Raw genomic sequence first — 24,767 nt, forward strand, 5'->3', positions numbered from 1 at the left:
GCTCCATTTTACTCTCCAAGTCTTTCTGGAATCCATTCCCCAATGCAGAGCACCATCTACACCCCCCTAACATCTGCAGAGAACGAGGCTTTGAGCCTACACATTTAACTTCCTTTTACCTCCAACGCTTCCATGGCAAGCTCTGGTGGGTTGTGGTAGTGAATCTTCTTCGGGTAGCGAGCAGCCTCCTCGTGCAGGTAGTGCCCTGCCTGTTTGTAGTGCAGCAGGTACACGACAGGAGGCTGCTTCTGCTTCTCAGCAATCTTGCCCAGCATGTAGTGGATGAGCCACTCCTCCTCGTCGCCGTCGCCCTCGCAGCGCGCCGCCGACGTGAAGCACAGCTTGGCTGTCTCCAGCATGCTGTCCCTGCGCTCCTCCATCTGCCACCAGCCAAGGGGACAACAGGACACAACAGTTCTTAAACACCTTCAACCTCAAGGACTGTCCTGGGGTGATTTTGTCATGCTGAATTGTATCCCCATTCGTCTGTTTAGCCCAGAAATAAGTTTTGCACCTTTAAAACTAGATCTGAGAGTGGAGGGGGGAGAAGGAGAAGCAGTGGAATTTGTGAGGTGGCTGTATTCAAAACACAAAGGGCTTTCAGCTTTTCTCTCTCACAGACCGTGTTGCTCACTGGATGGACAGCGGGAAAGAGCTCTCCTTTGCTTTTATTTTAATAATTGTTAATTTAATAATTTTAGTTGTTTTAGCTAGCTGAGGCAAAGAAGTTCCCCAGATGATGACTTTACTTTTTCTTGGGACTGGTCAGCCTGCTCTGGACTGAAAACCCAGAAGAACACCAGGATCTCACACCTGTGGCTCACTGGAACCCTGGACATGGCATTTTCCAGTGCCAGAGGCAATGATAAGAGACTGAGTGAGCCCAGCTACACTCCATGACAAGGACTTCCTGTATTTGCCATCTCATCAAACAGGGAGAAATTTTATTGTTAAATGTTATTCATTTTTTATGCTAGTGAATTCTTTGCTTGTTAAATAAACTGGTTTTTTCCATTTTTCTCCAAGGAAATCTTTTCCTGAACCAGGAGGGAGAGGGCGTGCTTGAATCTGCTTTCTAGAGGGAACCCTTTGGAAGTTTCCTCCCAAATTTGTCCTAAACCATAACAAAGACATAGAAGTGATCAAATAAATTCCAAGTGGTCAAACACACCCCAACAGCTCACAAAATGTGATTATAGATAGGATTTTGTTCACTCTGGTAACTGCTGGCACAAACAACCAGAACAAAACAGTAAGACAGAAGAAATAATTATGTTTATATAAATATAAATCTGAAAAATAACAATAGCCCAGTATTCATGTCTACAGAAATTCTACCTCATTTTTGCAGCTGTAATTATCTTAACTCTTCAAAGAAAAAGAATATTTGCTTTGTTCTGCAACTGAAGTCTGCTAAAGCCACTATGGACCACTCTCATTTGTGAAGAAAAGTATTTCATCTTGCTTGCAATGTATCTAATTTTGAGATGAATATTCTCCCCACCCCACCCCGTCAAAAGAAAATTTAAACCAGCAGCATAAATTAAAGTTAAATGCCAATAAAATCATGTTAAAAAAAACTAGGTCAAAAGATGCATTAATGTAATTTTCTCTCTTTGAAAATGAAGTTTATAAATTTAAGCTGTGTGGCTATAACCAAGAACTGAAACATAGCATTTCCTTTCCTAAACATTTTGTAAGAAGAAGAGAATTTTAAGTTTTTTATGTATGAGAAACACATTCCTGAAGAGATATATCTGTGGAAGTGAGATGAAATTGTTTCAATTTATCTTTTATTGTAATAGAGCTTTTCTTACTAAATAATGCATCTTTAATATATTCACTTGCAAAAACTGAAGAACTTAAGTAGTCCTAAATAAACATTCTCATTTAATCCTCATCTTCAGATGGCTGCTCTGTATTGCTCATTTTAGCTGATAATATGAAATATCTCCAGCACTGTCCCTGGAATTCCTCAACAAATCCCCCATCACCAAGAGCCTGCAAGACCCTAAGACCGAACTTCTGATAGGGCAAAGACATAAAATGTACTAGCTTCACTTTCTGAGAAGTTAGTTTTAGGGCTGTAGGATGCAATAACCCTCCGGAAGAAAACTCTATTGTTAGCTGTCATTTCAAACATACTCTTTAATAAACAATTTGTTCCCTTTTAATATGCAGGCTGACATCATCTTTGTTCTCAGGCAAGAAATCGCCTGTGGGAAGCGCAGTGTTAACCCAGTGCTGGAGGCAGCTCAGATGTGAGACTCACCACCTCCTCTAAACTCTTCTCCCAGGAGCAAAGGGTGTTCCCAGCACTGATCTCTGTAGTTCAAACACAGAGTTTTACAAATCACAGCAGAGAAGCAGCACTTCCTTTTTTCAGTGTGCTTCCAGCTGCAGACTACGTAACAATTGGAAGTCAGAAAAGCTAAATCAGAAACAGAGTTCACTGGTCCAAAAAGACAAAATATTTTCCCAAGCAACTGTTATCACTGTCAGAGTGCATTTAGAATTGCTCATTTTGGTTTAGCAATAAACCTCTTAATAATTTTTTTCATCTGCCTTACGCAGAAAGAAATAATGAATTTATAACAATGTTTTCAGTGGAAATTCTACCCATCTTCTCACTTTGATCTTTTGTTTAAGTTAATTGTCCAAAACCATAGAAAAAGGGGAGAATTCTTTTGATATAAGAGATGACATGTGAACACAGATATCAGAATAATTTCTGATCTCTTCACTATTTCAATATGTATATATTTCACCTTTTCCTGGAAACATTACATGACATTTACAGAAAGGAGAGATAAATAGAATTCCCCTTTCCAGAAGGTTACAGTAATTTTGTGTCACCTTCAAAAGATAATTCAAAGATTAGGCTCAAATTGATTTTACACAGAAAAAAGGAAAAGAAAAACCCACCTTCAAATGCTGCTTGACACCACCAGATTACATGAATATTAGAATTTCCTACATCACTAAGTAACCATATGGTCTAATATGCAGAATATAGCATGTAAATACTTAATTAAAAAAATTACTACGTTAGAAAACCCGATTGTAAATATTTTAAATTGTATACTCTCTCTGTTAGATCCCACCTGCTGCACAACTTCAGGGGGAAGTTCCGTTTTCCACTGCTTAAGCTGCCGGGATGCAAAGGAATGCAGGGCATAGGAAATGGTGCCGTACTCGATCCACAAGGAGAGGTTGGAGCTGTCGATCTCCAGGGCTCGCTTGAAGCAGTTCAGGACAGGGGTTGAGTGCTTCCAGATGGGGCCATCGCTCTTCAACTCGTTGGAGTTCAACTTGTCCTGAATCCGGCTCGCCCGAGCCAGAGCCATCCCAGCCCAGGAGTCAAACCTGGGCAGGCAAGAACATAACCCATGAGAAAACTGCCCCCTGAACATCACACTGAGGGCACAGACAAGCTTTGTCTCCTTGTATCTACAACTTTTTCCTCCTTTCATCACACAAAACAGATTTCTGCACTTCCTCCTCTCCTCACACTGAAACACAAGCTGTACAGCCTAAATCATTATCTTAAAGTAGTTTCCTAACAAAGCACTGCCCCTAGGAACTGTCACACATGGAAAACATGAAAAACCCAGGTTTATTTTCCATACAAAGCCAGTATATCTATATTTCTAATGGCAGCACTCCCGCTGTTTTTTTCTCAGTAACCACACAGCCCTGTCAAAATGTTGTCACCCTGCAGGCCAGCAGACACCTTGTACTGTTGGACTCAACTGTGAATAATCATAATCATTTCCCAGCATAAAAATCATAAAGCCAAAATTGTATTCAAGTAGGAAAATTCTGATGAACCAGAAGTGTAATTTCTGCCTGAGGGACTGCTGAGGGTCCAGCCCTGTGTTTATTGACAATACAACCTGAAGGGTGCTTTCCATAGGCCAGAACCTCACTTTAACACCTGGGTTCAGCTGCACTGGGGCTTTTCAATTTTACCACCACTTTAACACCAAGGCAATAACCATAAGGTTCTCATATTTTTGCCTGCAATTTCTTCTGATTCCAACTGAAAACTCATTTCTAGGTCAAGTGACCTCAATAGTCAGATTCCTGAGGGGAATGGAACAAGAACTGTAGGACAGACAAGTACCAACTATTTTGACTGGGGCAAAAATACTATGCTACCTCATAAGGCATCTTCTGAGCAAAAAAATGCCACACATTAATGCATTCCATTCATTTATTTTTGAATTTAAGGCTCAGAACACCAGAACTACAGAAAAATGGGTGGGAGTGGTATTGGTAATTTCTTTATCTGCCTTTAAACAAAAGTTTTAGCCATTTGCTAGTCACAAGTCCCAGACTAGAAGATGAAATAACATTAAACTACAGCTATTTCCTCTGAAGATTTCACATCTAAAATTGCTCTGTGCCTTCACCTTCCCTTTTGTCTCCATTACGTGACTGGATTTAGAAACAATTTCCTTGTCTCAAATCTATCAAATTAGGGTTTTTGTCACTGACCCTGATCTATCAACTTCAAGGAGAATTAAAATGATAACACCTAATATGCAAACTCTATATTCAATCAGTAAATTTAAAGGTTATTTAATTTAATTTAAAGGACTGATATTCAGAACACATTTTATTTTTAAGATGAGAGAGCTTAATCTTGATGGTATTTCAGTGAGTTGTAAATTATCAAGAAACAAGGTGGTTTTGTTTAAATACCACTTAAATACTTTACTTGTATTCTCTGTGTAATTCTCTAGCAGCAGAATCAACACTTTTAGGAAGAGGTCAGCCTAAACAATTAATTCACTAAAAGATGCCATTTGTGCTATAGCTACACTCTCAAATGATGACATTTTTCACTCCTTATCATGCATGAACATGTCAAAGCAAAGAACAAAAGGTGCAAACAGCTCATTCTTCACAGTTATTCTTTATTTCAATTTAGCTTTCCCCCCTTCTTTCATTTTTTGGTTTTAATTTCAAAGCAATTAAATATTTAACCCTACATTTTGGGCTTTGTTTTCTCTGTTGGGTTAAGAGATGCCCTTAATTATACAATGGACCCGTGATAATGGATTTCAGGTGGGGGTTTTGGTTGTTTGGGGTTGGTTTTTTTTCATTCCTGAAACCAGTTCTCTTCTTTTCAGTACTGAAAGAAGAGAGAAGAATGAAGGATTCAAAAATACTGACCTGTTTGGACAAATACAAATGTCGTGCATGTAAAATTTAATGGCCTTGGACTGTTCTTTGTTCTTGAAATGATAGTCCGCCAGGAGATAATACAGCTCAGTCACCACTGGTGGAGAATAGTCTGCACCCTCAGGGAGAGATGGTGCCTGCACACCCAAAAGGCAAAGGTTCACATTAAATGAGCTGCACATTTGCTTCTTCCTTGTAGAGGAAGCAGCCTTTTCATCACACAATATGAAGGTTTTGAATATGAAAACATTGAAAGCATTTCACAGATACACAGAGCACTTACAAAAATTAATGAACATCTCATGCTGACTATATTTTACCATTCAAAGACTAAAAGCTTTGATGGGATCATTCTTATTTTATTTAAATGCAACTACCTAATGAAGCCAAACATCATGGAATAAATCATTCCACTAATAATCAAAAAATCTACATAAAAATAGCAACACCAATTTTTACTCCCTTCAATGTAATTTTTTAAAAAACCAATTAATCATACCTTGCTGGATGTTCCTTCAATATAGGCAGATACAGTCTCCAGGCTCAGCATAGGCTTGTCAGTTCGAGGAACAATTGTGGCAGTTTTCTTCAGAAGGTTGGCCAAATCAGCAGACACAGTACTGGTTTTGTAACTATCAAATTCTGGGAGAGTTTTAGGCTTAAAATACTCAAACATGAACAAAGCATCTTCCCATGTCAGATCAACCTGAAGAGGGAGGTAGATGAGAGGGGGAAAAAAATACTTCAAATTTCAAAATTCAAGTCTATTAATGATGGTTTTCTACAGCCTTTCTAGTTCATAAGTGTACATATTACTCTAGCAGAAACCAAATGAAACCTCCCAAGAATAGTTAAAGGTTAAGGTTAAAGTTAAAGGTGCTATTAATTTATGCTGCTCACAAATACAATATACTTCTCACTGATTTAACAGACAAAGATATTGCTGTAACTTAGTGTATGTCACTAAAGTCAAAATAAAAATAAATTCATTCTACTTGTGTACAAAAATTGCTCAGAAAAGTTGTTTATAAGCAAGGATCAATTGTAAACATTCTGAGTGACACTGAGATCAGGGGTAAGAGATGGAGAACTCTGCCCCTTCCATTTCAGAGCCAAGTAAGAAGAGTTAATGAAATGGGCATCAGACAAAATTCTGAACCTCAAAAATCTCCCAACACTCTGTAGAAAGTTACTTCCAGAATTTACTCCTCATTTTCTCCTTACTTTTCTTTCTTGAAAGCAGTAAAAATACCCAAAATCATTTACAGTTCTCTTCTGCTAGACTAAGTTTTTCTCCTTTTATTGTTCACTTTACCATTACAGTAAATTTTGCTCTGCATTGAAAAACAGGGAAAGCTGCAGAGGGTAATCTCCTTATATTTCCCTTTTTCTTACTCATCCCCTTTCTCACATTATCTTCACTCTCTAAGATGTACATAAACATACAAAATTTCCCAATATTCAATGAACAGTATAAGAGTATTTGTGCATTTTAAAGGGTCTGCTCCACAGAGACAGACAATTATTTTACTTGTATGAAAACAGTTTTGATTGATAATTCTATGATCACTTGCATTTGGTAAGTGCAAACTAGTCTGGGGTTTTTGAATAAAACCAGTGGTGTTTCTCAAGGCAGGGAATTGTATTGCTGCCCTGTGTTTTTCTCTTCCTCCCCTAATATTACAACCCTCTTCCAGAGGCACTCTGTAGTTGCCCTCCTCCCAAATTAAACTGAATTTCACATTTCTCATAGACAGCTACCAGGTATTTACCATCAAAGATGTCAAAGTAAGTGATAATATAATGTACTTGCAAACTTTTAACAGTGACATTTTTCACTTTCATAAACTGCAAGGCTGGCTGCTAAAGTTTTCTTCTCTCAAGCTGACTTTTCCTCTCTAAATTTTCCTCAACCTTGAACTTCTTCTCAGCTGAAAACAGGAAAGTGATAGCTTAATAAATCAATTTCTCAATACTTTCAGGATGGCAGACTACTGTGGATAAGACTAGTATTTAATTTAAAATATTCAACTCATTATAATTTAAAAAAATATTAAAACTTTTAGTTTATTCTTTACAATGTGTAAAATACATGACATTCACAAGGAAATAAAAGTAATCTTTCTCCAAAATATATCAAAGTGCATTAGAACAAGAGTGCATCTTGTATCACTTGAGGATATTCCACTGACATTGGATAACACACATCTTACCTGCTGTACTGAATGTTCTTCTAAGTACCTTGCTTTGCTTTTTTTGCTAGGGAAACCATATAAGCAATAAAAACATTGTTCCAAGGCTGTTTCCAGCTCTTCTTTGTATGGATGAGTATCTTCAGAAGTGGAAGCTGCAAGTTCTTTCTGCAGAACCTGAACCTACAAACCAAGCATCAAGGACAAGGTCACCTGCAGATCACAGTGAGCTGTCTGAAGGCAGATGATAAAAACAACTTTTAGGAACTACATGGATTTTTTTTCCCCAAACATCACCAAATATTACTGGTGTATTTCTGCAAACTGGCCTCACACAAGTCATTCCAATGGCACTGCAGCAGCACAGAAGTGCTTTTACTTCTCTTCCTGTGTTAATTCACAAACACTTATCTTTAATCAATGAGGTTATTATACATCAGCTTCATGTTTCAGAAATCATTCAAAGTTCTCCCCTACACACCAAGCTGCTTCTGTGAATATAAACACTACAGTTCATCAATGCTGTGAATAAAGAAAAGGTACAGAAGAATTTCTGCCCTAACTCACAACCAGCAATTTCCTCTGCATGAAAAAAGCAGGATGGAGGAGACTTTGCAGTAAAAGAAGAGAGAGAGTTAATGAAAATCTGGCTGAAAGGACTATAGAATTGAACAGTATGAACAGTATTACACAGATGGCTACACACCAAGGAAAGTGGCTGGATTGATCCCAAATTACTAAACACTGCAGCAAGTTGCTATCTTTACCTTCAACACTACAAGAGAAAGTCCCCATCACTAGAATATTTTGGAAGATGCTGATACTTTAAGACATTCATTATAAAAACTGCAGCTGAATGCCAAAAGAAGAAAGGTAACTCTTTGAAAATTCTCACTAAGCTTCCATAAAAAACAAACCAAAAAGGAACACATTCCAAGAAGACATTTCAAGGTCAATAAAAATAAGCTCACCAAGAATAATCTGTGTAGGGGGATTCTGGATATTTATTTCGTAACCAAAACAAAACCCACACAACCATTGAGGTTTAAGATTCAATTTCAATGTGTTCAACTATGGAATTTCAAATTTTAAAAATGAAACATTTATTTGCGACCATTTAGCATTTTTCAACATCTAGGATTGCAAACTCAGTTTTTATACTTGATCCTACAAGAAGCCTCTCATCATGATGGGCTTTCCTGTCAATACAAACACTGCATTACAAGGTAAAATCTGACATTCTACATGTAAGAAGCTCATTTGTAAGAGCTGGAATTAAATATGAGATGCTGATTCTCTTCTGATTAAAATATCTGTGCTAAGATCAAGGTACTGTTTTATTAAGAGCCAAATTCCTGAAAAATAAAATCAAAGACAATTCTTAGAAAGCATTTCAATGACATCTGGAGTCACAGCAGATTAATTCACACTGAGTCCCAGCAGACACCTTATTTCCAGCACTTTCCCTGTATGAATTTGTGAACATTTGAAATTTATAGAAAGCGTAGCTAAATAAGCTGAAGAAAAACAGTGAGCATCAGAGGATACTGTAACAACAGCCTTATATTCCTACTGCTACAAACAAAAGCACATCTAACAGCAGTAACAGAATTCTCATTTGAACAGGTTCAAAACAATCTCCTCTGTTCTTATTCAACTTTTAAGTTCTTGGCAGAAATCCAGAATTGTTCCTAATAATTCAGACTATTGCTAATGGCCTTAATTAATATGAACACTTTCTCTTGCACAGCACATTCATCCATAAGCAATATATGGTCCTTGAGCACAGTTCACCTACAGAACTGATCACTTAATACTAATCTGTGAAACACACTTCTCACATTCTTGAAGCTGCCTTTCTCTTCAAATAATTCATCCCATTTTATCTTTGTCTTTCCCTATCCTTCCAACACCCTCTCATCTCTGAAAACTAAATTCTTTTGTTTAACAATACTATCTTATATTTTAGTTTAAGAAGCGGGCAATTCTGTAAGTGAAAATGGAACATTTTTGTTTAAAGTACCTGATGACATTTGCAAAGATCTCACTGCAAATACACTGCCAGCTCTCAGTCATCTGTACTTTCCCCTGGTTCACAGCCCATACTCTGTGAGTCCCCAGGCTGTGGGTACAGGCACAATTCAGACTCATCACTTGGGAGCACCGTGGGCAAGCTGGAGCCTGGCAACAGCCCATCTATTTTCATGAAGCACAGGGCCAGAGCTAATAAGCCCTCTGGAGTCCCTGCAGGGGCAGCTCTGGTGTATCAGCATTATGCTCCTAACACCAGGGAGGCTGAGGAGAGCACGACATAGAGATAATCTGATAGTTCTACCCTGCATCAGCCTCAGTTCAAACACTGCTCATTCACTCCAGCCCTACCAGGGTGAGCTGACTCCTGAAGAACCCCTCAGGCTCTCTGTGCCCTCCTTCACAGCTGTCTAAATTACTGTCCTGGACATGCCACTGCTCAAATGCAGAGGTAGATGGGGTCTGGCACTGAGCTGTGGCTAATAAGCTCCAGGGAGTGCTGAGAAGGGAAATTAAGAGATTCCTGAGTAGCTCTATGCAGAACTAATCATGCTTTCCTCCTGGCTGAAGGTAATAAACCTCAGTGAAGTCAAGCTGAATCTGTGAAGTGCCACTGAAATGTCCCTGTAGAGCAGAGCCCAGGGCACCACATTATCTGGGATTGCCAGCAGCCAGGCTGTCCCAGGCTGCCAGTGCTCTGCTCAGGGAAACACTTGGGTTTCTGAATTAAGATAAAATGAGCAAGCACATATTCTACTTAACAATGGGAAATGTCTTTTCTGGTGTAACAATGAGACTTCAAGGAATAATCTTAAAAAGGTCAACCATCAATAGGTAAGTCCTTTCATCTAATAATGCTACAGCATTCACTGCCCAAACACCCATTCCTGGAGCATATGAGATCTAACACACCCATCTGAACAACAGAGCAAAGAACAGCCTTAAGACACAGGGAAATGGAGAGTTAAAGTAATTCTTCATTCTCATCATTGTTCAACAGATGAACTTGGCAAGTATATTTTAAATAATATTAAACAATATAATTGCTATTTCTTTTTCAGACTGTGGTATAAAATCAAGGTAGACATAATCAAACGAGACAAATTTATCAACCACAGCACAATTAAATGAATCACAGCTTCAGAGCAAACCCAGGTAACACCACAGGATGTGGGAGCAATCAGGAACATTGTAGATGTGTAACAGGACAGATGATGGCCTGCAAATTTTTACTCTTATGTTTTGGAACAAACAAACAATCAAGCTGTTCAAAACTGAATTTTCTTGGCTGAAAGTTTAAATACATTCTTTTTACATGATAAACAGTATTTACGAACACTGAAAATGTGCAAACCCTACCTAACACTTGACAAATTCAGCTCTGTGAAGTGAGCAACTTATTTAGAATCACTGAGACAAGATGAATATGAAATCCCACTGCATTATTTTAGCAGCAATTTTAAAGATGTAACACTGCAGGTTTTTTTAGGTTCTGAATGATGTACAGTACTATCAGGCTGCTTGGTTATACTTCCCTTTCAGATCCCATGAACACAATAAAATACTAGTGCAAGAAGCAAAACAAAGGAGAAAAAACAGAAGCAAACAATTATTCTTGTGAATAATTACCTCTTGTGAGGTAAGTCCAGAGAACAAAGGGAAGTATGATGGAAGTAGACCAATAGAAAAGGATCTGGAATAACAAACCTTTGCTATTCAGATTAAACCGACTGAAACTTTCATGTTTTTGTCTGGGAGAAGATGGAAAGCGGATTTAAAAGTGTATATTGAACATGAAGACAAGGCAAAAAACAATCTAAACTTTGTCCTGCTTTGACATGTGTCTTGGCTAGATGACTTTCAGACATCAACCAGAATCAATCTCAGTTATTCCACGATGCAAATACTTACATAAAACTTGAGCAGAGCACCGTCTGAATTGCAACACCAGGATCTTCTTCCCAAATACTCATGAGCTGTGTTCAGCAGCATAAGTGAAGAAGGCAACATAGGGGTATCAGGACTCGCTGGAAGAAAGAAATTGGTAGATATTAAAGTAGCACAGAGCTGAGTTAAATCTGAGTCAATGCCTCAACTGGCAAAATCTTCCTCTCTGGTGGAAAGTGATGCTTGCATAGCCCTCTACTCCCTTCAGCCAGTAAGGCAGGACAACAAACAAGTATCTTATTACTTATATTCCTGAGCTAGATGGTAAAGAGCTCAGGTGCAATATGTAAAAGTGAAGAAATAATCCACCTTCTTCTCCCTGGTTCTGCTGCTGCTGGCAGCAAAGGGATCGAAAAGCATCTTCCTCATGCTGGATGATCCTGTGCAGGATAATCCATGGAAGCACCGAGGACACATATGGCTCTTTTGGTTCTTCCTGGACAGCCATGCTGCAGTCTATGATCTAATAAAGAAAATTATACAGACAAAGTGATGCAAGACAAAGGTTGGGTGTGAATCCTTTCCAAACAACCCAAAGCTGGTAACAGATTTTACCCCAAGGAAATAATCTAAAGTTGAGTCTCAGCTTCTCACAAGTGGCTGTAAAACTGCTAGAGATAGATCAATCAGCAGGGGGAGGGTAACAGATTATTTGTCTTACTCTGGCATTCCTCTTGCACCCTCACTTTCCACCTAGATGTGTCTCTGTTAATATGCTAATATTAAGCTAATGCTATTATGCCAATATTATTAAGCAAATACACAGCATCAATTCTTAGCATTACTAGGCCTCATTACTGAACAAGAAATTTCTCTAGAACCCAGATGAAGAGGAACTTAAAAAAAAATCCTGAATGCTAGAACAGGTCTTACAACAACTGTTAAAGACCAACTAGAATCATTAAAGATGCTAGATAAATGACATGCCTAACACTCTGTTCTCCAGAATTCCATTCCATAATATACACAACTTTGCACAATGATAGTACAATTTTGTAAGTAGTGAAGGATCCTTGGCTTTTACTGAAGTAAATGGAGATTTGAGAACTGCAAGCACATTGAATTTTGACATTAACTAGACCTGCTTCTTAATAAAACTGCCATTTATAAGTCTGACATTTGTTACCTGGACTGAAAATGCGCATTCAGTTTTGAGGTTTGAAAGTACCCTCTGTAAAAGGCTAAAATTAGCTGTATTCATCATTCTAGAAGCAGTTCACATTTCACTTTTCCCCTGTTACCCTGTTCAGATCACCCCCTCTGCTTTTACTAGAAAAACACTTTAGCCAGCACTTGCAAGCAATTCTACCATGTCTGTAAGGCTTATGGGACCTTGCCCTCCAGCCCCAAGCACATACAGGCAAGATCAGAGCCATAACTTACAAGCTACACCCAGGCAGCTCAATCAATCTTCACATTATCATCATGTCAAACAGTCTAATACCTCCATATTTTGATTGTTTTAGGCAGCTTGGTGTCTAAAGGTACCTGCTGGTACTGGTTCTAGCACAGGAGTGTGCTCATGCAGGTCTATCACACCGCAGACTATGACAACGCTCACACAATATGGTAATAGCCATCTTCCCAAAAATGTAACAGAAATGTAACCAAAACCATCACCAGGAGTGGGTGGGAATTCACACAGCAACTGTATCATGCCTGGAGGTCTGCAGCACACAAGACTTGTCTGCAGGTGCCGGGGCATGGGTTACCTGGATCAGGTTGTTTGTTAAGCGAACGAGGCTGGGTGTGACAGAGGAGTCTTTCAAGATGCTGTTAACTGATGATAATGAAGTATCTATTCCTGTGAGCAGCTGTGTTACCGTAGCAACCCACTCCTCTTTAGCAGAGGCTGCTGTCATATTAATCATCTGCTGAATTGCTTCATTCAAGGCAACATCTGAGCATTCAAAGCATTGCTTGTAGTCTTTCAGTTTGAGCAGGGAGTCCTAGGGAATGTAAATATGAAAAAGATCTATTATAACAATGAAAAGTTTATTTTAAACATGAATGCACAGCAGGGAAAAGCAAACACTATACTCAGTTAATGTGATTACTTCAATGAAACGAAACAGAACACCTTTAAACACAACATTAAAAGGACAACAGGAGGTGCACGGATCCTGGATGACAAACACACAAGCAGGATCTAAATACAAAAAAATCATCACATCTTTCTGCTTTAATAAGAGCAGCAAGGAAAGGGATGGCTATAGGTCTGTAATTCTAATGATCTATAGCTGAATAGAGCCCTTACAAGAAACAGGGTTTGGATCTTTATGATTTTGCGCTACCATTTTATTACTTCATAAATAACAAAGTAGCATCTCTAAGGGAAATGTAATAGCAACATTCTCCTGATTCTTTGTACTCTAAAGAGGTTGGGTCACCAGATAGCATGCAAACTGAAGGATTTGGTTCAGTCCAGTTAAAAGACCATCAGTCTTTTTTAGTGTAAATTTCTTTTCCCCAAAAAAACCTAACATACTCCCAGCTGAGCTCATTTATACGCTTATTTTTACAGTGTCAAATGGACTAACTCTACAGCAATAGTACTGCATGTATCAAGTTTCTCAGGAGAGTGTGTTTACAGCATAAAAATAATTCCAATGCTAGATAACCAAGTTTCAGAATGGTTCCAAGTCACCATATAGTCAACAGCAGCATGAAACTATCCATAAAATAACTCAGGAAATGATTCAAGTTTCTGTTCATTTCATGGAGGCCTCAGCATCTTGTATCTTTAGCCACATTCCCAGTCAGCAAAAGTTGGCACATTGCTAATGAAGTCGATAAAGCTGTGCTGTTCAGAGCATTTACAGATTTGGTTCCATGTTTTGCTTTGTAAATAGGACCCATAGCTGTTAACACCCACTCCAGAAATCCTTCCATCCTGTTTTCAGGAATAAGTCTTAATTCCTTACTAAAACAGATTTTTTTTTAAGAAAGCAAGCAAACCTGGAGGAGCAGCAGCTGTGCTGGTCTCTCTGGTATGGATGTGACAAACTCCAGATGTTTGGCTCTGCCGTAACCATTAAAGCACAAGGTTGGCCGGAGCAGATGCACCACTGCATTATAATCCCCTGCCTCGTACAGGCGCTGGATCTCTTCCAAAGACTGGCATCTCTCCAGAGATTTCAGGTTCTTTTCAATCTGCAAACACCACAGATGATATAATCTTAACTTTTGTTTTCACGTATATTTGACTACTGACACTTCTCCCAGCTGTTTAGCTCTTGATGTCTCAGAAAAGAAAAACACTGATTCAATAATCTACTGCTGTACAAGCAGCTGCTTTGATATTTTTATTTTGCATAAAAGCAATCTAAAGATGTACAGAACCAACAGATACAAAAACTGCAGTTTTTGAAAAATAGAGCTTGACATAATCTTCAAAATACAAAACCCTCACTCTGAGATACAGTAAACTTCCATCACAAAAGAAGTAATTCATAGGTGACATTTGAAACTGGGAGAGATGGAGTGTGAGGGATGGAGCAGGGAACACACACCTGCAAATGAATTCTTACCTCTTCTAAAGACACCACAGAATCAACATGCAGATTAGGCAGCCGTATCACAATGCTACACTCATTGCCAGCTTTAGCTTGTGTGCTGGTGGAGTTCTGCAGCATTTCAGTGCAGATATCATAGTTTTCAAGTGCCTGTTCCATGTCTCCCTATAGAAACAGTACAGAGGAAAACAATCAACCAAAAATCCATCGGTTCTCACTGCAGAAAGGGCCTCCAAAACTTGTAGAAAATGTTTAAATTTAATGCAGGCACTGTCAGTGTGATTACTGCATGTCTTCAAAAATTAAAAAACAAATTCAACTCAATAGCTCAAATAAAAGAAAAAATATTTTTTTATTATTTCAGTAACAGATAAAACAAATCAGAAAAAACCAGAAATTCAGTCTGCATACATTTTTAAGCTTGGTCTGGAGTGCTAAAACCCCTTTCCTTTAAAAAGGCAGAAGAGTAAACCAGCAGAAACAACCCTTCCATTTGTGCAAATTAAAACACTGAGTCAAGAAACATTCATATATTCTGCAAAGTGAATGAATTCTACTTGCTCTGTGCAAAATAGTTATTGAAGAGAGGTCAGGAAGGAATGCACAAGCAAAATACAACTCTGCCTAATACAAGGAAAAAAATGACAGTAGTTGTATAGGAACTCTCATTTTTCCTAAATAACTTTATTAGAAAGGAATCCTTAGATGTGGGGGAAAAAAAAAAAAAAGGGAAGGAACAAGTTACTTCACACTTATGAAACTGACTCACATAGCTAGTTGACAATTGATTTAAGCATTAAAAAACCTCTCTTTGATGTCCTGGGGAAGCAACACTTAGAGGGGAAAAAAAAAAGACTGGGATCAAATAACATTTCTTTCAAATTATTCCCTTAGTGATAGGTTTAAAATGCTCTGCTTCAAAAATTTCCATATTAAATTAAAAGTCTTCAAAAGCAAAACCATGTCACCTTGAAAAAGCAGAGGGAAGAGTAATAAAACAGAGTCTGCTTCAGTTAAAATCTGCATTTTGGACTTCCTGAGACTTTGACAGTGTCCACGAGTCCAGGCCCCCAAAAATCTTATGTTCTGCAGCTCCACAGCAGTATTCCAAGTAACTTTAGTACAAATCATTTTTTTTTTAAGCTGAGTACGAGTTAATTTAAACAAAGACATATATTGAACATATCTGAGTATTTGCTGAGCATGTGAGACCTCCTACTTCATTCCCACCTCAAGCCTCAGGGAAAGTTAATTATATTTAAAAGTAAAGTGAAATCGCTATGTTTTAAGCTGATTTTATCCACATGCTTAAAAGAGTTCAGATTCCCAAATCAGCTGCATCTGAACAATACTGACTTCAATTTGGGAAAAGCTGTGTTTGTTAAACCAAAAGTAAACCAAACCTGCAGTGCCAGAAAGCGAGCCTTCAGCCAATACACCCGAGTGACAAACTCCATCCAGCCTTCCTCAAACAAATCTCGCTGCGAAGACGCAAACGACAGCTGCAACAGGTCTCCCAAAAAATGAGTTCCTGGAAAGTCAGGACCAAACTTTCCATTCACAGAGGCAGCAGGACAATTTCGTGGAGAAACTGCAAGTCAATTAATTACATTTTATCATGAAGTTACTGGCATCCCAGGGAAAGAGTCCCACTTGCCAGAATTTCAAAGGTATTGATCTATCTAAAGGCAAACAATTGAGTGACCAATAAAACATAGATCTGGAAGATATTAAGAAAAAAGAGCTCCAAAATCCAGTGAATTCCTGGAAACATTTGTTCATATACCCCCAGTGTTTTCAGAGTCTGAAGAAAGTGACACCAAGGTCTCACCTGTAGAACTCTTCCCTTTTGTCAGTAGCCACTGATCTAATTGCAGTTCCATGCAAGAAAGGCTCATTAACATCATATCCTTCAGAAAAAGAAAGGAGATATCAAAACAGGATTCACAGAAAGAAATACATTAAAAGAAGCATAAATTTAAAAAATCACCAGATTTGCAATTTACTTCAAAGAAAGCCTTCATCTTGTGCTCTTGGGATTTCTGTTCCCAAGTTATAACTACTTCTTCTGCCTAAAAGGTGTATAACACCATCTACAAATCAACAGGTACAAAACCAAACAATACTTAGAAGCATTAAAAAAAAAACTCAGCTCATGAAAGAAGCTCAAAACAGCATTGCCTGATGTTAGAAAAAATTGTCACCCTTACTTTTTTATCTAGCTGAAATACAACTATATTAAAGTGCCAAATCATGCTAAAAGCACGATTCCAGAATATAGCAGTAGCACTGACATTTGAAAAATAAGACAAAATTTACATACAAGTAAGCAGTTATGCAGTAATAATGAGAACCAAGGGAATACATTTATAAATATATTTACATTTGTTTTAAAAAGGGTATGTATATGTGAAAAATGTACATAAATAAGTCACAGGATGTATAAAAATTTAACATCTTTACATAGAGGCTCTTTTGTTTGTTTTGTAAATGACATCAATGGAACACAGCAATTTTCATAATTAATATTTAATTTGCAAAGAAGTAAAAACACTTCATCTGAAAAAATATTTAAACTGAAGTCATACCAAAGGCAAGTAACTTTCCAAATGACTGCTAACATTAAAAAGACAGCATAGGCTGGCTCAGTGGCCAAGAAGTACCAGAACTGGTTTTGTAATTCAAGAAATATCATCTTCTATCATTAAGCTGGTTTAGCATTAATGTAAAGAACTTCCTATTGTTTATAAATCTGGAATTTCCTGAAAGTAAATAGAAAAAGTAATAAAATGGTGATGCTGATGAGGTGGTTTTGGTTTGTTTTGTTGTTTGGGTTTTTTTACTGTAAAATTCAGGTTATCTTAAAACTACACTGTATTTACTCTATTTAAAGCAGCAATGCTGACCCTCAATCAGTGAGAACAGAGCAGCCTCTGTACTGACCTGATAACAAAACAAAACTGTGTCATATCAGAAGAAAAGGGAGGGGGGAAAAAAAAGAAAGAGCAACAACAGAATAAAGGGGTAAAATATATCTGTGTCTATTCCATCTCTATGGGGGTGTGTGTGCATGAACACACATTATGTACAGGTTAGAGCTGCAGGTAGCATCAGCCAGGTCTGCTCAGCTCAGGAACAGCTCCAGGAGCTGCAGTGCACCAAGGTCAGGACAGTTACTACAGCTGGGACAAGCAGTTACAGACAGAGCCAAGCCAAATCTGTGCCTCCTGGATTTCAGCTGGGTGCTTCTGGCACACTGACACAAAACAACAGCAAATACAGAAAAAGAAAAGGTGCTGCATTACCTTGATGTGTTGGTTACTTGAGTCCCTCAGGAGTGGGTTGGGAAGGCTACTGCTGTGCTTTCTCCAGCTGTTATAGATACTGAGAACCACCTCACACAAGCCAGGAGGCCACTTCACCAGGAACTTTTGGCTGATGACTTTTAGATATCTCATCATCAGTTCCAACATCCCACCGTTGTTCAGGTTATCCAGCAGGAATTCATGAACATCCTGTTTTTCTAGAAAGCAGATAAACACAAAGGCCTACATGTGTAAGGTTGAGGCAGATCATAACTTGAAACAATTAAGTTTCAACAGTGTTTCATGCACTTATCTCACAGCAGTTCTTCTGTACTGCACATGTGCAGAGTTCAGTTACTGCATTCCAATCTGTTTAAATGGGAAATTCCATCCAAGAGAGCTCTTGCACACAGTGATTAACCCCTCAACACTTAAAAAAGTACACCTAGTACCAACTGAGATCCTTCTATACCACAAAATAATACTTTTTAAAATAGCATATATTTCTGTATCTTCTAGGCATGACAGGAAAATACAGAGAACAAAGCATACAATATGGCAAAAAACAACAAAGAAAGAAGAGGGGTTATAATGAAATCCTTACCAGATTCCATAAATGTTGTAGAATCAAATGACATTCTGTGTGGTCCAACATGCTGGAAATTCTCCTCTTTGATCTCTGACTGCACCTCATAGTTATTGAAAGGGTCCTCCTCCTCCTCAGGATCTAGTTTCCTTAATCTGTGTGAGAGGGGGGTAAAATCCACAATATTAACAAAGTCCTCATTCTTCCTTTCATTACTAGGTGAAACCTAAATATGAAACATTGTGCAAATTTTAACAGTGAAAATATATTACTGAAACAAATTCCAGAGATTTGTATCCAGTTCCATTCATCCAAATCAAGATTACTTTAGCTTACCCATTTTGATATGTGCATTGTCCACTAATTTACTTTAACAATAGCAAAGCCTTTTTTATTTTTCAATTTGTATTCAGCAATTTTTACTAAAAGCAATCTTATTAAATTTATCAGAAGATAATGCACCACATCTGCTTCAAGAAATAACATGGGACTGGTATTTTTAAGGTTAGGGGGGAGGGATATCAATCAATCAAACTCCCAAACAGCTTCCTCTCTAGGATTCTCTCATAATGAAATTTATTGCTGTCCAGTACCTGGAAGGAAGGAACTTCACCAACAGTTCTTGAAAATCAACCTTCTCCTCTTTTTTACACTTGGTGTTCCGAACTCTAGCAGATCTCCTTTTGGCTGTTTCACCACTGTCTTCTGTAATTCTTCTTCGCTTCACTCCTTTCTTACATTTATCACCTGCAGATATGTCCCCTAAAAACGGAACAAAAAAACCCAAAATCTGACTGGTTAAATCGACAAATAAAAAGTGAGTAATCTTTTTTATTTTTAAGAAAAATAATTACACAGCAACACTTGAGATTCATTGGTTTCCTTCTGAAGACAGTGCCAAAAAAATCTTGTACAGATTTAAATAAATATAGCTGGCAGCTTGGTCTTCTCAGCTTCTTAAAGTGACACATGAGCAGAAAAGCAACACAGTCACGTTTTTGTAAAATGGTTCATTCATTCTAAGGAGCTCAAGGACCTTCCCAGCATTAGAAGTTTGATATGCATCACTGCTGGAATGGAGTCACAATTTTTTTAATCTTAAAGACTGAAAAACTCAAGCATGAGGCAACAGCACAAAAAAGGTCAGAGAAAAGGTCAGATACTCCTTCACTTTCTCTATCAGATGTTATACATTTGCTGAAAAGGTTCTGATTCCACCAACAAGTTAAAAGACAGCATGTCCCAAAGAATTCACAAGTGTTTTTTACACCCAGCTAAGTAGGAAAGATATCTTGAATCTTAGACTGAAGTACCTTGCTCACCTACAGTAGCTCCTGGTTCCAATGAACTCTGACTGTGACTTGGGAAGTTGGGTGTGGTTGGAGTGTAAGGTAATACAGGATCTGGCATTGTCACCACTGGATTAGTGCTGACAGGAGTTGGCTGAATAACACTGACAGGAGTAGAGGTGGGAGAAAGCATCAAATGTTGAACTGGGTCTCTGTACTCTGAGAGATCAATTCTCTTTCCCAGACTGGGTCGAGGAGGATCACATGTGGTGAGGTGCTGATACATGGCAAGTAAGGCTTCTCCCAAACACTTCCACCTGCAAGTGGAGACACAACAGCATCACAATGTCTTCAGCTCTTGTCACATTATTTTCTGTATTTCTATATATACAAACCTAACAGCATTCAATTGTTTTTCTCCAACAGCTTAGAGATAGCAAGAGCAGCTTCTCAGTAGGACAGTGATACACATCTGAGTGTCAAAAACCTGTCCCATCACTCAAAAAAACATGCAGTAGTCGCTGAGGAAATTACTCTATGCCAAAAGCTAAAAAAATCAGTGTCAAAGAAAATTTTCAGGTTCTGCATTCAATCAACAACATGAAAAGAACTCATCTCTATTCACAAGTTGAAACAACTTCTCTGCAATATGAACTACATGCAGAGTCCATTAATATTCCAGAAAAACATATGCAATACAAAAAATAAACCAAATCCTTTATGCCTTAATAAAGACAAATAACAACTTATTAGTATCCTTATATCTTCCTGCAAACGAACTGCAATTTTTTTCCCCGAGTTTTCACTATCCCAATAGCAAAAGCAATTTTTAAAAGCTAAACTTGCTTTGAAATTCACAAACTAGTCATGTATGAAAAATCCAGTACTACATTAGAATAGCTGCTAAATTGTTCTCAGATACCATATTTGTTTTTTATATCACTGGTTTAAAATCAAAAGTTGAAAACTAATAGCTATGGGGTTTATGCTAAAACCATAAGCACATCAAACCAACCTATCAGCTAATAAGAAAACAATGGAGGGGAGAGGTTGGTTTGTTTTTACAAGGGAAAAAGAAAAGTGTTTTGAAGAAAACTGAAACACAACACAGCTGTCAAAACACGTGCTTGTGGGGATCTTTTTGAAAGGAGAAAATATAAAGACATACGTGAAAAAGGGAATTGGCTGCACCAGTCTGAGGTCTGGCTCTCTCTCACGCACCAGCAACGCTTGTCTTTTCTTACGTAGCTCCAGTGCTTCATTTATGATTCTTCCTGTTTCAGCTGCACTCACATTCACATTATGGATAGACATGTCACTAAGAAACAGTAAAAAATGGAAATAAGTTAAAGTTTTTGTTTTCTGGGTTTTTTTTTATTAAAGCCTAGAGGGGATTCATTTAATACCCTCACATAACATAACAAACACAGAGTTAAAAGAAGCATTCACATAATATTACGTTACCAACTTTATGGCACACATATAGAAGTGTCAACCATTAGAAATATTTGTTCTGAATGATCAGTTAATTTAGACAGATCCTGTAAATTTTATGGGCCTCTATTTTCCCACTTTACCCACTGATACTATAAAATCCATACAGAAAGAAAAGCAGTAGCTTGTGGAGAATTTTTGGTGAGGTTTTCTTGGGGGGGAGTTGTTTTGGATGTTATTGGTTCGTTTAATTAGGAAAACTAAAGTGAATGCTGTAGGGATCAGGAACTAATAAGTAAAACCAAGGCAAATGATTACAAGAAATTAGCTATGCAAATAAATGAGCAGCAACAAATGGATTCTTTTCCTCTTTCTACCTCCCTCCAAAAGGAATTCCTGAACAAGGTTCTGTCAGCAACACCAACACATAACATTATTATTATTCAGAAGGCAGGTCAGCAAGATATTCCTATCACTTAAAGCACAAGATCTCAGCAGTTTTTTTGAGCAACCTCAAACCCAGAATTTACACTCCAAAGGCAGTATATACTCTGAGACAACATTCACCATTTGAGGAACATCCTTAAGGAATCTTTCCGGAGGCTAGGCTGCTCCTCAAAGATCTTCTCCTTCAGAACCAATCCTTTGCTATACAGACAGTCTTTTTCCAGAGCTTTGCAGATAAAGTACAAACATGCTGACAGAGAAACAGAAATTGAATGGTCAATGGCTGCTCTGGTTCATTCAAAGCTCCCACTCCCAGGCCTCACATACACCACTGAATTCCAGCCAAATGTGACATTTACATGAATTAGTCCAATTGCTTTGTAAGGTGTCAAATAATTACATGCATACAGTTAAAATAGCCTATTGTGTCTTCCTAGGTATTTTATCTGAAAGAAGAATGTAATTAATTTTGCTTAAACAATGTTTGCAGTACATCATTCACTTACTTTCAAGTCTGTTCTAGCACAGACAAAATTAGAACCATAAAACAGAAACACAATTATTCACCATTTTTATGTTATCAAATGTCTTAACTGCAGATTCCATTAGTGAGGCAAGCAGTGTATCCACTGCTGTAACTACAATTAATCCTACCAGGCTATAAATGAAATTGTAGACTTATGCCCAAATCCTAGAGCTATGCAGCAGGAAATTATTAGAAAGCCAAAACACACATACACAGAAAGGCAAAGGAACAGTGTTCAGGGAAACTTCCCACAGAGGCTCTGATCTGTGAGACCACAGACATTTCTTTTTAGAAAAACTTATCTAAACCAAAACTTATCTAAACCATCCTGCTTTAAAATTCAGAAACATCTCTATCATAAAGTAGCAGCCTCTATCAAACCCTGCTGCACTGCTTATGCAAGATACACTTCAACCTAGGATTTCATTGTTACAATTTTTTCTTGGAATGTAAAATTACACACATATTAAGATGTCTTTCATGCATTGTACTCACTTGTGTAGTCACTGAGTGTATATAAAATTGTGATAAGGTTATCTAAACAAGGCCAGTGATCAGGATTACACCTGAGCCCTTCTTCAAAGGCATGACGAGCCAAGGGTAGGCGGATCAGTTTTATTGCCACACGACCAATTTTATACCAGAGATTGACATCAGTGGAGTCCAGCATTACAGCCTAGAAAGCACAACAAACAGTATTATCCAGATTTCAGACATGCATACCCCACTTTGCTGCAGGGATTGGCACTGCTTTAGCTTTCAGCAGGATCACAGCTGCTTTGGGGACTGAATGGTGGACCAATTTTATCCCATATAGCATCAGAATGAATACAGTATCCAACTATACACTGACATGATGTATGCTGCATGTGTATGTCTGTATTTTAGAAATTTTTACAAACATTAAGGCTCCAGTGTCTAATTTCAGCTGCACTGTACCTCCAGATAGAACTCCATGGCTGTCTCTAAGTCATCCCGCTGTGCTGCCAGTTGTGCCAGGTTTTTATAGGTGGAATATTTTAACATCAAACCCGGGTGTTTCAGCCCTTCCTTCTCATCACCAGAAAGAACTGCCTAGAAATTATAAAATAAATGCAATATGGGCATTAGGAATCAGACAAGTAACAAGAAAAGCACACAACTTGCTAATAAATAATACTGACATTTCTAGTTAGCCAGTTAGAAAGGAAGTAAGACAAAATATAGCAAACAGTTTCTAGAGTGTCATTCTCTCAAGGTCACTGACCTCTCGCAGAAGACGAATCTCAAGTAGCTCATGATAAGCTTTAGCAGACTCTTCAAATCTGTCATGTTTCTGAAGGTCCAAAGCTTTATGGTACAAAGCAAAAGCTTCTGCTTCCTGGGATTTAAATAATTAGAATGTATTTATTAAGACAACTTAATTAAATGTATTTGTTATGTATTTCAGTGGTTTCACACTTTTAATACTTTCTGCTATATACAGAACATTTGTATTACTGTCCTAAATAATTCATTGGAGTCAAGTTTTAGTTTGCTAAAGGAGATTTCAAGAGATAGAGTAACTAAACTTTCATAAAAACAAAATATCGTGGTTGAACAAATCCCTGCAACTAGAGGACAAAACTCCCATCAAGACAAAACTTCATTATGAAAATTGTGGAATTACCTACCTGAGCTTCCTTGGTCTGTGTCTTATGACTTTTAAAGGTACCTTCATAGTCATCCTCAACTGTGGAGCTCGCATTCAGTGCTGCAATTCGAATCTGGAATGACAATTGAGATGTGACAAGAAATCTACATCCACATATCTCCCAGTTTCCTTTGAAAACTGGATTTTTCTCTTTTCTTAAATTAATGGGTACACAAACAATACTGAGAGATTTCTACATAAAGTTACAAAAGCTGTAATTCATTTAATCATCCCTAAAAGCAAATAAGCAACTATCAAAACCATTTCCCACCTAAAATCAGCTGAACAAAGCAAATTTCAAGTGTCTTGCAAGCAAGAGCTTTCCTAGAATAGACATGTACATTACAGTGGTATTTTTCCAAATTCTTAAATTTACCAATTACTACAATCACTCCAAAAACAATGTTCTCATTATGGCAATTTCTTCTTAGTCCCAGGGAAAGAGAAAATCCTCAATTTTATTTCTACCAAAACACCTCAAAAGCCTTCTCAAAAAGCCCTTACCATGTTTACAACTATTCACAACGTCTTTCTCCAGGAATAGAAGGAAGAGTCTATCACAAACCGGTCTGGAAAGCAAACAGGATTAGAATGTTTATTCTGTTCACAAAGAAAACATTCAGAAGAAAAAGA

At 37.8% G+C, this 24,767-nt stretch overlaps 1 protein-coding gene across 9 annotated transcripts in view; it reads right to left on the reverse strand.

Annotated features, from left to right (window-relative positions):
- Positions 1-24,767, reverse strand: part of CABIN1 (calcineurin binding protein 1) — a 105,330-nt gene that overhangs the window by 78,239 nt on the left and 2,324 nt on the right. For 5 of the 9 annotated variants that reach the window (XM_086855726.1, XM_086855721.1, XM_086855723.1 and 2 more), the window contains 23 exons: positions 24,639-24,703; positions 24,115-24,207; positions 23,709-23,822; positions 23,402-23,536; positions 22,958-23,138; positions 22,057-22,186; positions 21,224-21,373; positions 20,080-20,372; positions 19,360-19,528; positions 18,785-18,921; positions 18,181-18,398; positions 16,707-16,785; positions 16,279-16,466; positions 14,891-15,040; positions 14,319-14,513; positions 13,073-13,309; positions 11,670-11,823; positions 11,325-11,440; positions 7,404-7,565; positions 5,690-5,896; positions 5,182-5,327; positions 3,105-3,366; positions 120-380 (listed from right to left, as the gene is read on the reverse strand). In XM_086855726.1, coding sequence (XP_086711852.1) covers positions 120-380; positions 3,105-3,366; positions 5,182-5,327; positions 5,690-5,896; positions 7,404-7,565; positions 11,325-11,440; positions 11,670-11,823; positions 13,073-13,309; positions 14,319-14,513; positions 14,891-15,040; positions 16,279-16,466; positions 16,707-16,785; positions 18,181-18,398; positions 18,785-18,921; positions 19,360-19,528; positions 20,080-20,372; positions 21,224-21,373; positions 22,057-22,186; positions 22,958-23,138; positions 23,402-23,536; positions 23,709-23,822; positions 24,115-24,207; positions 24,639-24,641 — 3,780 coding nt within the window. In that variant the 5' untranslated portion in view covers positions 24,642-24,703. The remainder of the gene's footprint in view (positions 1-119; positions 381-3,104; positions 3,367-5,181; positions 5,328-5,689; positions 5,897-7,403; positions 7,566-11,324; positions 11,441-11,669; positions 11,824-13,072; positions 13,310-14,318; positions 14,514-14,890; positions 15,041-16,278; positions 16,467-16,706; positions 16,786-18,180; positions 18,399-18,784; positions 18,922-19,359; positions 19,529-20,079; positions 20,373-21,223; positions 21,374-22,056; positions 22,187-22,957; positions 23,139-23,401; positions 23,537-23,708; positions 23,823-24,114; positions 24,208-24,638; positions 24,704-24,767) is intronic. The other 4 variants (XM_086855722.1, XM_086855724.1, XM_086855720.1 and 1 more) reach the window with 1 other exon arrangement.

The sequence above is a fragment of the Cyanistes caeruleus genome, chromosome 18 (assembly GCF_971803275.1).
Source record: "Cyanistes caeruleus chromosome 18, bCyaCae1.hap1.1, whole genome shotgun sequence".
NCBI classification, from domain to species: domain Eukaryota; kingdom Metazoa; phylum Chordata; class Aves; order Passeriformes; family Paridae; genus Cyanistes; species Cyanistes caeruleus.